At 40.7% G+C, this 13,746-nt stretch overlaps 1 protein-coding gene across 3 annotated transcripts in view; it reads left to right on the forward strand.

The window, feature by feature from the left end:
• Trim37 (tripartite motif containing 37) overlaps positions 1-13,746 on the forward strand; it is a 166,084-nt gene that overhangs the window by 116,382 nt on the left and 35,956 nt on the right. For all 3 annotated transcript variants that reach the window (XM_008842677.3, XM_029568086.1, XM_017800500.1), the window contains exons 23-24: positions 4,664-4,774; positions 6,731-6,809. In XM_008842677.3, the coding sequence (XP_008840899.1) occupies positions 4,664-4,774; positions 6,731-6,809 (190 nt within the window). The remainder of the gene's footprint in view (positions 1-4,663; positions 4,775-6,730; positions 6,810-13,746) is intronic.

Below are 13,746 nucleotides of genomic sequence, written 5' to 3' on the forward strand. Positions count from 1 at the left end.
TTCGACAGGTTTCCACATAGTCTAGACTAATCTCAAACTCACTATGGATGGCCTTGAACTCCTGATCATCCTGCCCCTACTTCTAAAAAAAATTTAAAATTTTTTTTACTAATCCTATAAATTTCTTGGCCATTTTTTCAATATATTATCTCTTTTATTTTTTGTTTTCTTTAGCAGGCTGAGTATGTATGTATGTGGAAATCAGAAGATAACTTGTAGCTATTTGGTTCCCTCCTTCCACCATGTGAGTCTCATTGATCAAATGCAGGTTGTTAGGTATAGTGGCAGTTTCCCTTTCCTCGTGAGCCATCTCACGAGTCCTATAATTAAAGTCTTCAACTTTAAAAAAAAAGTATGTATTTAGTATGTGTGTGCATGTGTAGGTCAGGGGACAACTTGTGGGAATCAGTTCTCTATCCACATGGGGACTTCGGGATTGAACTCAAGTTGTCAGGTTTGGTGACATTTGATAGCACTGAGCCCTCTCTCCAGCTTTCTCATTGATATTTTCATCTTTTTTTTTCTTTCTTAAAACTCTTTCTCAGAGAGAGAGAGAGAGAGAGAGAGAGAGTGTGAGTTGTGGGAATCAGTTCTCCAATCATGTGTGACTCAGGAATTGAACTCACTCAGGTTGTCAGGCTTCGCAGTAAGTGCCTTTACCAGATAAGCCATCTAGAATCCCCTAGTGTCTTTAACTCTTAAGTTCATTCATCTGTTTCAGCTTTGCATAATAACCTATTAATACTTTAATTTTAGTGCTTACATCTTTAATTTCTAGAAACATTCCTTTCATAAATTTGTCCTTTTCTCTTTGAAGTGAAACAGTTGTGTGGCCTTTTACAGTTCTGATTCTTCTTGCTTCAGCCATATTGTTTACATCGTTTACTTTGGTGCACACCTTTTAGACACCTGCCTCCCCAAGAATTCTTGTGCTCTGTCCTTGAAACTTTCTTCCACCGAATTTTTTGACAGAGTATTTGTGAGTATTGTTATATCAGCTTAAAAGTCCTTGTTAAAGAATCCCACTGTCTATTTTTCTTGTCTTTTCTCAGTCTTTCATTTGCTGAGTAATGTTGGATTGTATCTGGACAGTTTTGTATGAGCTTATGAGTCTCGTCTTGTTTGAACCTGCCAGTTTAGTGGTTCTTCAAAGTTTGGCTTCACCAATATGCTGATTCCTGTTTACTTTTTAAAAATATTTTATCATTATTTTTTATGTGTATGAGTATATTACCTTCATGTAGGTAGGTGGGCCCATGTCATGCAGTACCCAAGGAGGTCAGAAGAGGACGTTGGATCCCCTGGACCTGGAGTTACAGACAGTTGTTAGCCAACCTGTGGGTGCTGGGAATTGAACCTGGGTCCTCTACAAGAGAGGTCAGTGCTCTTAACCACTAAGCCATCTCTCCAGTCCCTTTTCCTGTTTACTGTTCAGAGTCTTTAAATAGCTATGCCATGAATTGTGACCAGAGTTTATTGCTACATTTAATAAGAGCCTGTCCTCCAGAGAGGACTTTTATGTTTGCTTTATCCAATAGCAGTAGCTTCTGAACAATTTTTAAATTTTATTTAATAAATAAATTCCACTTTTAAAAAGCGTGTGTGTGTGTGTGTGTGTGTGTGTGTATATGTGTGTGTGTGTGTATATGTGTGTGTGTGTTGAACACCATCTCACTGCCCTTCCCCTTACTGTTATACCTATAGGCATACTTTTTCTTGTCTATTCTTTCAATAAGAATTTTAGTTTTGGGGGCCAGATGGATGGTTCAGCAATTAAGGCCATTGGATGCCAAGCCTGGCATCCAGTTCGATCCTTGGAACCACTTAGTTGTCCTCTGACTGCTACACATGCTGTGGCACACAAGTACAAATGCACATACATAAACAGACACACAAAAAATTGTTTAAAAAAGTTTGGGCTGGTTTTTTTTTTTGTTTTTTTTTGTTTTTTTTTTTTTTTTTTTTAATCTTTTTGAGACGAAACTGTCCTGGAACTTACTATGTAGACCAGGTGTCCTGGTCTAGCTGTCCTAGAACTCACTATGTAGAGCAGGCTGGCCTCGAACTCACAAAGATCCGCCTGCCTCTGCCTCCCAAGTGCTGGGATTAAAGGTGTGCGCCACCACGCCTGGCTTAAAAAAGTTTTTAAAAAATTAATTTTAGTTTTCTGTTGGGCACAGTGGCAGGTGCCTGTATTCCCAACTACTTGGGAGGCTGGGGCAGGAGGATCGCTTGAGGCCAGCCTGGGCAACATAGTAAGCCTCTGTCTCATTAGAAAAAGAAAAATTTCTTTTGTATTATGTGCAAGAGCTGAAATGTCAGTCTCCTTTTCAGCTCTCTTCCTATGGTGGATCTAGAAACCTTTTTTTCTTGTCCCCAAGGATATATTTAAAACTTAAGTCTCACCTTATCCTCCTTTGCTTCTGATACCTGTGGGTTTCCCACCTCCCTTTGGCTAGTTGTTAAAATAATAGCCAAAATGTTTTACACTTGAGGTTTTATTTTTATTTAGTTTTTATTTTTTTGGTCTTTTTTGAGACAGGGTCTCCCTATAGTCACAGCTGGCCTGCATTCACTATGAGACTAGGCTGGCCTCAAACTCACAGAGATCTGCCTGCTTCTGCCTCCCAAGTGCTGGGACTACAGGCGTCCACCATCACACTGGCTGTTTTGTTTTTATTTTTAAAACAGGACCTTGCTATATAGCCCAAGTTGACCTTGAACTGGAGTGTTGAGATTACATGTACTACCTCATGCAGCTTTACATCTATATTTTACCTAGAAAATAGATTTGGGGGGCTGGAGAGATGGCTCAGCAGTTAAGAGCACTGGCTGCTCTTACAGAGGACCTGTGTTTAGTTCCCAGCACCCACATAGTGAAGTGACTCACTACTGTCTGTAACTCCAATTCCAGGGGATCTAACGTCTTCATCTGGCCTCCACAGGCATTGCACATGTTATGCAGTTACATACATATAGGCAAAATACTCATAAAATAAAAATAATTTTTAAAAAATTAAATTTTTTTTGGCTTACCATCTTGCTGTACAGCAGAAATACTATCCAAAATTTTCTTATATTTTATGTATTTTTTGATAATCAGGTGAAACTGAGTATCCAGAGGAATTGAAATCAGTATTTTGAAGAGACATCTGCTGAACTACACAATAGCCAAAGATAATGGAATCAACTCAGGAGCCCACTGATAGATGAATGGATAAAAACAGTCTTTACATACAATGAAATGCTATTCAGCTGTAAAAACAAACAAAATAGCATTTGCATTAGCATGAATTGAAGGGCATTGTATTAAATGAAATACGTAGACACAGAAAGAAAAATAATACATGTTCTTATTTGTATATGGATGCCAAAGTTTGTTCTTACATGGAGAATAAAATAATAGCTCCCAGAGCCTGGAAGGTTGGGTGGGGGCAGCGGGGGGGATGGAAAGAGGACAGTTAGTGGGAATGCAGTTGCAGATGAGTTTGACTACGGCGCCCCATAGCTCAGTAGGGTAACTGTAGTTGACAGCGATTAATTTAACTTTGCAGACTAGCCAGTAGAGAGAATTTGAATGTTCCCAACACAGATATATATCTAAGGTGGTAGATGCTGCCAACTATGCTGATCTGATCATTACACATTTTATACATGTATTGAAGTGACAAATCGCACTTCAGCAGCATGTGTAATTACTAGGTGCCAATTAAAATATATGTATTAGGAGGCTGGAGAGATGGCTCAGCAGTTAAGAGCACTGGCTGTTCTTCCAGAGGACCTGCATTCAATTTCCAGCACCCACATGGCGGCTAAGAACTGTCCATAACTCCAGTCCCAGGGGTTCTGATACCCTCTTCTGGCCTCTGCGGGCATGGCATGCACATGGTACTTACATACGTGCAGGCAAAACAGTCATATACATAAAATAATAAATAAAATATTTAATATATATTAATTACCTAAAATCAAAATTGGTGATTTTTGTTTTGTTTTTTTGTGGTTTTTTTTTTGTTGTTTTTGGTCTTTTTGAGACAAGGTCTCCCTGTAGCTCCAGCTGTCCTGGAACTCACTGTGTAGGCCAGGCTGCTCTCGAACTCACAAAGATCCACCTGCCTCTGCCTCCCAAGTGCTGGGATTAAAGGCATGAGCCACCTCGCCCGGCTCAAAATTGGTTTTGTACACAAATATAAAACTAGAGGCCCAAATAGGATAGAAATCAACTTACTGCTAGAATTTTTGGAGTTTTCTATGCACATACACTATGTATGTCTGTAACATGTGCTTATATTTATGTATGCTTTAGGCTGGAGACTTAATTTTTTACAATAATTCAGGATTGAAAGAGAACTTTCTTAGGATAAAAAAGTAATGTGGAGAAAAATTTCTCGCTATAATGAAATTAAAACTGGCTTGACATTATAACTTTCAAGCACTGCAGCACTCAGTTTTCATTTAAATGCCAAAGTAAAAGTGATGCTCTAAAACTTGGGAGAACTGAGGTTTGTGTGGCTACTGTTTTTTTGTGCTTGGTTTGTTGAACCAGCAGTCATTGTGAAGTTCAAGAGGACTCTCAGCTTAGTGCGTGAGGAGCTTTCCCTTTTTTTCACCTAACAGTGGATTCTTGTCAGAAACATGTTCTCCCCTTCTTGCTTCCTGCCAGGAATGAGTAGTGACAGCGACATTGAATGTGACACTGAGAATGAGGAGCAGGAGGAGCACACCAGCATGGGCACCTTCAACGACTCGTTCATGGCCCAGCCCCCGGATGAAGGTGCGGCCTATGCTGTCATTTTAACACAGATTACTAAAAGCGTCGCTGCTGCTGCCTTTTCTGCCTCTGTTGCTGCTTCTGCTTAACTCTGCTCTGCTGCTTTTACTTCTTCTTTCTTTTAAAATTACTGTCATGTGTGAGAGAACATTCTTTGGTAAACTGTGTGGTAAGTATTGAAAAGATCAGCAGGTCACCTCTGGCCAGTTTAGATCCCTGGTGCTGCTTCCCGGGGAGAATGGGCCTGCATCCTGGCGTTGTGCAGCTTGCAGCCCCAGAATACTTCAAGTCTTAACGTAAAATGCAAAAAAAAAAAAAAAATTTCAGCAGATACAGTTTACAAGGTACAGCAACCTAAATATTTCCTCTGTGCTCCTCAACAGAAAAGGTTTCCCAAACTCTGGGGAAGTTTCAAGTGTTTGAGGATTTTGGGTTTTGTTTTACGGTTTTTTTTTTGTTTTTTTGTTTTTTTTTCAGATTTTGTTTTTCTAGCCTACCATAAGTTTTTAAAATATTATTCCTATTTCTTAGACATACATATAGACTCTGGAATCAGATTTTATTCCTACTTCCACCACCACCCTTCCAAAAAAGAAATTGGGGGAAAAAACTCACCAAGAGAAACCTGTTAATTTTTTTCCTGATTTTTAAAAAATTATTTTTGTGTGTATGAGTGTGCTTGTATGTATGTCACAGCGTGTGTTTGGAGGTCAGAGACAATGCCAGTTCTCTCCTTCCTCCTTGTTCTGAGATGTCTCCTGTCTGCCCCTGCATTGCATCCTCTAGGCTAGCTGACCCTCGAGCATCTAGGAGTCTCTTTCTCATGTGGGTTCCAGGGATTTAACTCAGGTCATCAGGCTTGTGTAGCAAGAGTTTTGACCCACTGAGCCATCTTCCTGGCCCTTCCTCTTTTATTTATTTTATTTTTATTTTTTAATTTTTTATGCATGAATGTTTTGCCTATGTAGTGCAATGCTTGTGGACCCCAGAAGAGGGAGTCAGATCCCCTGGAACTGGAGCTATAGATGATTATTATCCACAATGTGGGTGCTAGAATTCAAACCTGGGTCCTTTGCAAGAGTGCTCTTAACCACTGAGCCATCTCTCTAGCCCCCTTTCCTCTGTTTTTATTTGCATTACTTTTTACCTAAATAAGATTATATTTTAGTTTTATATTTTGATTCTTTTCACTTAATTTTATTTATATTTTGTCGAAGATTTTCATAATCATTTTTATAGCCATTTAGTATTCTGTCATGCAGCTCTGTTATAACCATTCTGTTTTGATGGGATGGTTTTTACTGTACAGATTAAATAATAAAAGGATATTGTATAAAATTATGGAAGTACTCAATGTCACCCAGAGTCCTTAATAATTAGTCTGTACATTCTCTAAGATAGCCTTGAATGGCGGCCTTGTCAGGCATGTGCTGTGGTCATATTTGTATCTTACCTATTTTCCTGGTGTTCTAGTACCTTTTCCAATTCGGAGGCAAGCATTTGATGATTTGTAAGTATTCAGGCATCTTTAGTCATTTCCTCTGCTTCTAAAAGCAGCATCCAGATTTGGAACAGCTTCTTTTAAGTGCTGTTGGGGATTGCAGTGATGTTTGCATAGGTAGTTGAATGGCTCAGAGACACAGCTCATGTTCACAGTCTGGGGCCCTCGTTGTCATCCCTTCCAGCTGCTGAGTGTCCCAGGAGGAGAGTGCAGCAGTGCCTTTCATCTTCTAATTGTGGGTATCTGGTACACATTTTGTTTTGTCTCCTTTATCTTCCTTTTTGTGTGCTTATGTCTAACTCAGATCACAAATTCTCAAGGAAAGATTTCTTCACCACCTAGCACATCTTTATCAGTTAAATAAAACATGTAGTAAAAGTATTTAAAGACTTGGGAAAGAAAACATACCTTGTAGTATCTACTTTTAATTAAAATTATTGTCTTTAATTTGTCCTTAGATTCACATTCCAGTTTTCCTGATGATGAACAAATCGACCCTGCAAGTCTCCTCTTCAGCACGGATGAAAGCAGTGGAAGGTAACTGCCAGATGAAGAGAGCCGAGCTACAAGCTGCCTCTGCCCTGACGTTTTTTAAGTTGGTGCTCAAAGTTGTCATCAAGTCAGATAATCAGATTTAGTTTCCTTTTTCATCACCTTTACCTGAAATAGTAATTCTGAAACTGTTAGAAAGTAACATAGTTCTAGTATAAAACAGTAGTACATGGGGTAAAAGTCAAGTGTGGGAAGAGTTCATACTGATGTAGTGGAGTAACAGCGTAGTGCTCAATTCATTTAGCAAACCAGTACATTAACAGAAGGCAGCTTGTCTCCCATAACAGAAAAGCCAGAAAATGGACCTAGAGGCAGTGCATGCACTCTAACTTGTTCATCATCAGCACTCTTCTGTCTTTGGCTGGACATACAGTGTTTAGATGACCATAGTTTGTGTTTTAATTAGTTTGTAGTTTCATTAGGGCCTCTTAGAGAACAGGAAAAAAATGCTTATGAATAGATTCTGTTAAATAGATACTTTATGTGAATAACTGTAATAACACTAGACTGAATCTCCTCTTTGGAATATGGTGATAGACTAAACTTTATTACAAGTGTCATTTAAAACGAGTCAAGTCAGTGTGGATAGGCTATGTGCTTGGTCGTGTGGATGTATGTAAGATCACTTAAAGTTTTTTCATTTTTTCTGCCCCCTCCAGTACAATTATAGTGCAACAAGTATTTTTAAACTACTTTCACTGGTTGGGCATTGGATCTCAGTGTCATACACTTACGCATGTTGCACAGTGTTTTTCATCAATATGAAACTGTGTACAAGGCTTTCTCCCAAACTCCCAATTAGCCCAAACCCCAAATAATTGCCAGACTTTGCTGTTGTGCTCCCACATTTGTGTTTGAGTTTTTTTTATGTTTATGAAAATGACACTTAAAGTTCTCTGAGACTGTTGGAGAAGCATGAACAATTGGATGTACGTGTGAGTGCCATCTGCCCACTTGCTGTACTAGCGACTGTTGTCCGCTTTTCCATGTCTGATGGCTTGCTGCATGCTGTGACCCATAGTTTACTTTTTTTTTTTTTTAAATAGCTTGCACTTTTTGTTAATAAAATCAACTTGAGAAAATGTGCCTCTGCAATTTATTAAAATGGAACCAGAAATCTGTTTCTCTATTTTTTTACTTGTGGCTGTTTAGCAGTGAGTGTATACAAGATCATTTTTTAAGAGGTTTGCATTTCTCTTCTAGGCCTTCCCTAATCATAAAAGGCAAAAAGATTTCTTTATAGATGATAGCTTTTAGCAGTAGAATCTTTGGAAAATACCATTTTGGCCAAGTTCCTAGCCATCTTACATACCAAATCTGTACACGAGTTGTTTTTTGCTTTGGGTGTTTTGATAGTCCTGGGAAGGGAGTCCGAGGCCTTGGTGTGCTAGGCAAGCTCTATAGCCCTGAGCCACACCCTGTTTGACCCAGGAGTTTTGATGTCAGGAGTAGTGATACCTTATGTCCACCTTGGCTGTGCGTGAATTTAGGTAGCAGGGAGAGAGGGCAAGACATGAGGGCAGAACCCCTCGCAGCGCTCTGGTTCTCTTATCTTCTTCACTTGGTGTGCCCTAATAATCTTCCCTACCTTTTTTTTTTTTGGTCTTTTTGAGACAGGGTCTCCCTGTAGCCCCAGCTGTCCTGGATTCACTATGGAGACCAGGCTGGCCTTGAACTCACAGAGATCCACCTGCCTCTGCCTCCTGAGTGCTGGGATTACAGGCGGCGCCACCACACCCAGCTTACTACTTAAATTTTTTTAAATTTATTTTTAGTTTATGTGTATGAGTATTTTGCCTGAATGTATTGTAAGAGCACCCATGCATGCAGTGCCCACTGAGGTCAAAAGAGGGCATCAGATCCCTTGGAACTGAAGTTATGGGTGGTTGTTAGCCACCATGTAGGTGCTGAAACCAAACCCAGGTCCTCTGTGAGAACATCCAGTGCTCTTAACCACTGAGCCACCTCTCTAACCACTTTTTGAAGAACTTTTCTTTTTATTAGAAAAATCCTATTGGAAACAAAAATTTGAGTGCGGATGTGCTTCCTGTTACTATAGCATCACTGCTTCCAGTGTCTGCCAGTGGATACATGTGTCTACTTGTGCAGGTTATAGTTACATGTGTGTGTTTCAATATGCTTGCAAAGGGTTTTTTTGTTTCGTTTTTTTCTCTGAGACAAGCAAGGCAGGCCGGTCTGGACTTGCAGTCCTCCTTCCTCAGCATCCTGAATGCTGGGATTACAAGCATGTGCTACCATGCCCAGCTAAAATTTTTCTTTCTGTTTTTAAAGAGAAAAAAATGTGGATTTTGTCGTTACCTACACTAGTCCAGCTCCATGGGGCTCATTCTAGTTTTCCATCCTTTTTATGTCTAACAAACAGTGTGAAGCCTAGATCGTGGTTACGATAGTTATTTGTTCAACTCTAACACACAAACTTCAGAACTGTTGACTATCCTTGTAAGAAAAAACTTACTAGAGTATACCTTTATGTACAAGTTTCATTTGTTTGTGAGATGGAGTTTTCCAGGCTGGCTCAAACTCCTGTGCTTTAATGACCATCCTTCTTTTGCCTCCCAAGTAGCTGGGGTGACCTGTAGGAAGCGTTATGCCCAGCTTGCGTGAAGTTCTTTTAGTCTTTAGCCTTTCAATCTCATGTCAGAATACTTTTTTTAAGTTATCTTGTTAAGTTCTCAGCTTCAAAGCTGCATTACCTTCTTTCCTACCCTCTGTATTGCCATTCTGTGATTCATTTTTAATACAGTTAGATTCATCATTACAGTCTGCATTGTGTCCTCCCACATACATCCTGTTTTTTCTTTTTTAATTTACATACGTTAAAATTCAGTCTTTTGGCATATAGTCTTGTAGGTTTTGACAAATGTTGTGGATCCACCACCACAGTATTGCAAAGAACATTTCAATCGTCCTAAGAATTCCCTTGTGGTCCTTTGTACACAAGTATTTCCCCTAAAGCTCTATCCTTTTAGTTTTCCCTTTTCTATAGAGCCATATAAATGAATTCACACAGTGTTGTCTTGAACTTGGTAAAGTGCAGTTGCACTTTGTCCATCTTGTGTGAATCAATACTTTGTTCATTTTTTACCACCAAGTAGTATTCCACTAGTTATACCATAGGTAAATTCATTTACCCATTGAAGGGCATTTAAGTTATTTTTCTTTTAGCATGTTTATGATCTTTTTAAAAGTTTATGTGCAGATTTTTATCTGAGCCATTTTTATTCTCAATGGGATTATACCACTGTGGTAAGATTGTTAAGTGTGTAATAATATAGTATTGGTTGCATTGTCCCTTATAGTGGGAAGTAGCCATTAAGACCTGGGAATTTCCCAGGTGACAGGAGTTATTTATAGTTGGACACTGCTAATTTATTCTAACAAGATGCTCAGGACAGGGCTGGCAACACCAGAAAAGGCAACTGTGATTTGCAAATAAGGCTCTAGATTGTGTGATGCCAGGCAGCTAATCAAGCTCCATGAAAAGCTCAGGTTCTGGAAACTTGAAGGAGCCTGCCTGCTTGGCAGCATCCTGTCATCTTAGTGTGCTGAAAGGCTACCTATTAAGGACAGGGCACTTCACATTCAGAACCCTCATCCTGTGTCTCTCTCTGTGGTAGGTTCGTAATTACATCTTTTCATGATGGAACAGTCACCCTATGTGCTTTCCCAAGTCCTGTGTGTTGTTCTGGTGAGTTCCCAACAGGAGTTTCTGGTGGCCTGAAGACCCTGAGCTTGAAGCTGCTTTGTGATGTGTGGCCTTGTAGGAGACTGTGCCTACACATCTGGTTTGGCCTAAGCCAGGGAAGGTGGTGTCCAAATTCATTGCAGTGAGTCCTGTATAAGTATGTGCTGAATTGTATAAGTAACTGATAAGCTTGTATGACAGGAGTGGCCATTTTGCCTCTCCAACATCTGATTCCAGTTGAATCCCAGAAAGCACTGGAATTCTCGTTTTGGGGGTTTTTTTTGGTCGTTTTGAGACAGGGTCTCCCTATAGCCCCAGAGGGCCTAGAACTTACTATGTACATAGTATTTTCCCCTGTAGACCAGGCTGGCCTTGAACTCACAGAGATCCGCCTGCCTCTGCCTCTTTGAGTGCTGGTGTTAAAGGGTGCTCCACCACGCCCGGCTGGAATTCTTAGTGGTTGGTTTTCTTTTATTATTTTTATTTTCAATCTTTTTTCTCTTCTTTTTTTTTTGTGCACAGAATAATGGGCTTTTTTTAAATAATTTTTTTAAATTTATCTTTATTTTTATGTGTATGAGTGTTTTACCTGCATAAGTAAGTGTACCCGTGTTATGCAGTGTCTGTGGAGGCCAGAAGAAGGGTCAGATCCCCCTGGAACTGGAGTTATGGAGATAGCCGCCATGTGGGTGCTGGGAACTGAATCCAGATCCTCTGCAAGAGCAGCCAATGCTCTTAATGCCTGAATGATCTCTCCAGCCCCCAAAATCATGGGCTTTATTGTGGCATTTTCATACATATATATATGTATACTTTCCTAATTCCCTCCTCTCCCTCTCCCCTTCTGATTCTCTTCCCCCACTGCAGTGGTCCTTCCTCTGGCCTTCATATAACATACACTCCATTATCCCACCCCCCCACACTCCCCTGTTTCTATTGCTGGGCCTCCAGGTTGGTACCATATCTTGATTATCGTGAATAGTGCAGTAATAAATAGGGATGTGCAAATGTCTCTGATCAGACCTAGTACCCTTGAAGTCTTGAAGTATCCATCCAGCAGTAGGTAGAGCTGGATCATATGGTAGTTCTATTTCAAGTTTTTGAGGGATCTTCATGGCAGTAGTGGCTGCACCAGTTTACATTCCCATGCTAGTAGTAGTTTTTGCCATTCTAATTAGGGGCTGTGCTTGGTTCAAGGCTTGCTACTGCTATGAGAAGCCTCAGTGATTTCAGTTCCCTATAGCAATATGTGTATTACTGATTTGGGTTATATTGTCAGAGCACTGTCAGTGTCTCTTCTGACCCCGAGTGAATAGCATTTGTATAGTCTCTGTACCTCAGAGACTGTCTCTTCATGTCCCCCCCACCCCCCTCACATGATGTGCTGGGATAAACCAAGGGCCTTGCTCATGTTAGGCAAGGACTGTACCCACTGATGAGACTCCCAGACCCTCTCCTGTGCTTTTCTCACTTGGTTGTCATTTTCCCTTCAGAAATACTCTGCATTCCTTGAAGCTTGGCTGGGGTTGATGTTATTCAATTAAGCTATTGTTGGAGGCAGTATTACTAGGCTGACAGAGGAGGTCTCACTTAACCTGCCCCATTTCAGCAAATTGCAGGCCTGATGACATTCCTGCCCCTTCCCCAGAGCTAAGAATTTCTTCCCTGTTGCCCTCCCTGAGCTGCAGTGAGGCTCACTGTGTCCAAAGAGCAGCATGTCCAAAGAGCAGCAGTATATGGCCCTCCCCAATCCCCTACAATAACATAACACTTCTACTGAGAGAGGAAAGGATGTGGCAAGCTTCTGGACCTCCCCCCAAAGGCTACTGTGTACCTCTTTGGAGTCTGTAACACAGTGGACACTTGTTAGGGCTCTTCCTAGTCTTTAGGAGCACCTGGTGGATTTGTAAAGACACCTTGCAAGAGTCTCTGGACTCTTCAGTTTCCAAAGGTCCCTGGGACTTCCCATCTCCAGCCTTCACCATGCCTGACTCCAGCCTCTCCTGCCTCCCATAGGGAGCCTGCCTCTCCACTTTAGGTCACTTGATTACTCTTCAGCCTTAGTCTTCCAATGGGCTTGAAAAAACTCATAATTTCTAGTTAATCTGGCTCTTTTTCATTTGAAGAGTGGAAACAATATTCCTTCTAAGTCTACAGTTGAACTAAAGTATTGGAAGTTTGGTTTTGTTCTCTTTTTAAGATTTTATTCATTTGGGGCTGGAGAGATGACTCAGTGGTTAAGAGCACTGGCTGTTCTTACAGAGGTGAGTTCAGTTCCCAGCACCCACATAGGGGCTAATTCCTGTTTGAGGGGATCTAACGCTCTCTTCTGGTCTCTGCAGGCATTGCATGCGTGGGTACACTTACATGCATGTAAGCAAAACACTCATACACACTGGGTGTGGTGGTACACACCTTTAATCCTATCTCTAGGGGCAGAGGTAGGTGGATCTCTGTGAGATGAAGGCTAGCCTGGTGTACATAGCAAGTTCCAGGCCATCTGGGGCTATAGAGCAACCCTGTCTCAAAACAGAAACAAAAACCCCACTTATACACATAAAAATAATTTAGGGGCTGGAGAGATGGCTCAGTGCCTAAGAGCATGGCTGCTCTTCCAGAAGACCTGGGTTCGGTTCCCAGCACCCACATAGCAGCTCACAACCATCCTTTACTCCAGTTCCAGGGGATCCTATGCCCTCTTCTATCTTCTGCAGGCACTGCATTGACACCAGTACACTTAATGTGCATATAGGCAAACACTTACATATATAAAATGGAAATAAATTTTTAAAATTCACTCAAAAATTAAAAGAATAATATAATTTTTAAAGATCTTTTTTATTTATGTATATGAGTGTTTGCAAGTACATATGTACTTGTATGTATATACATGCATAGTGACCTCGTTTTTTAAGACTGGATCTGTATGTAAAGACCAGGATGGACTCAAACCAGCGATTCGCCCAGATGCAGGATTACAGGTGTGCGCCATCATAAGTTTGATAGTGTGAATTTTTTTTTTTTTTTCATCTTCCAATTATAGGAAGTTTAGAAAATAAAGCCAAGCCTGGGCAACATAGAGACCTGTCTTTTTTTAAAAAATACACTTTGGACCCGGGCAGAGGCAGGCAGATCTCTGTGAGTTCAAGGCCAGCCTGGTCTACATAGTGAGTTCCAGGACAGCTGGGGCTACAGGGAGACCCTGTCTCAAAAAGA

This window comes from Nannospalax galili, unplaced genomic scaffold (assembly GCF_000622305.1).
Source record: "Nannospalax galili isolate Female #2095 unplaced genomic scaffold, S.galili_v1.0 scaffold879, whole genome shotgun sequence".
NCBI classification, from domain to species: Eukaryota; Metazoa; Chordata; class Mammalia; order Rodentia; family Spalacidae; genus Nannospalax; species Nannospalax galili.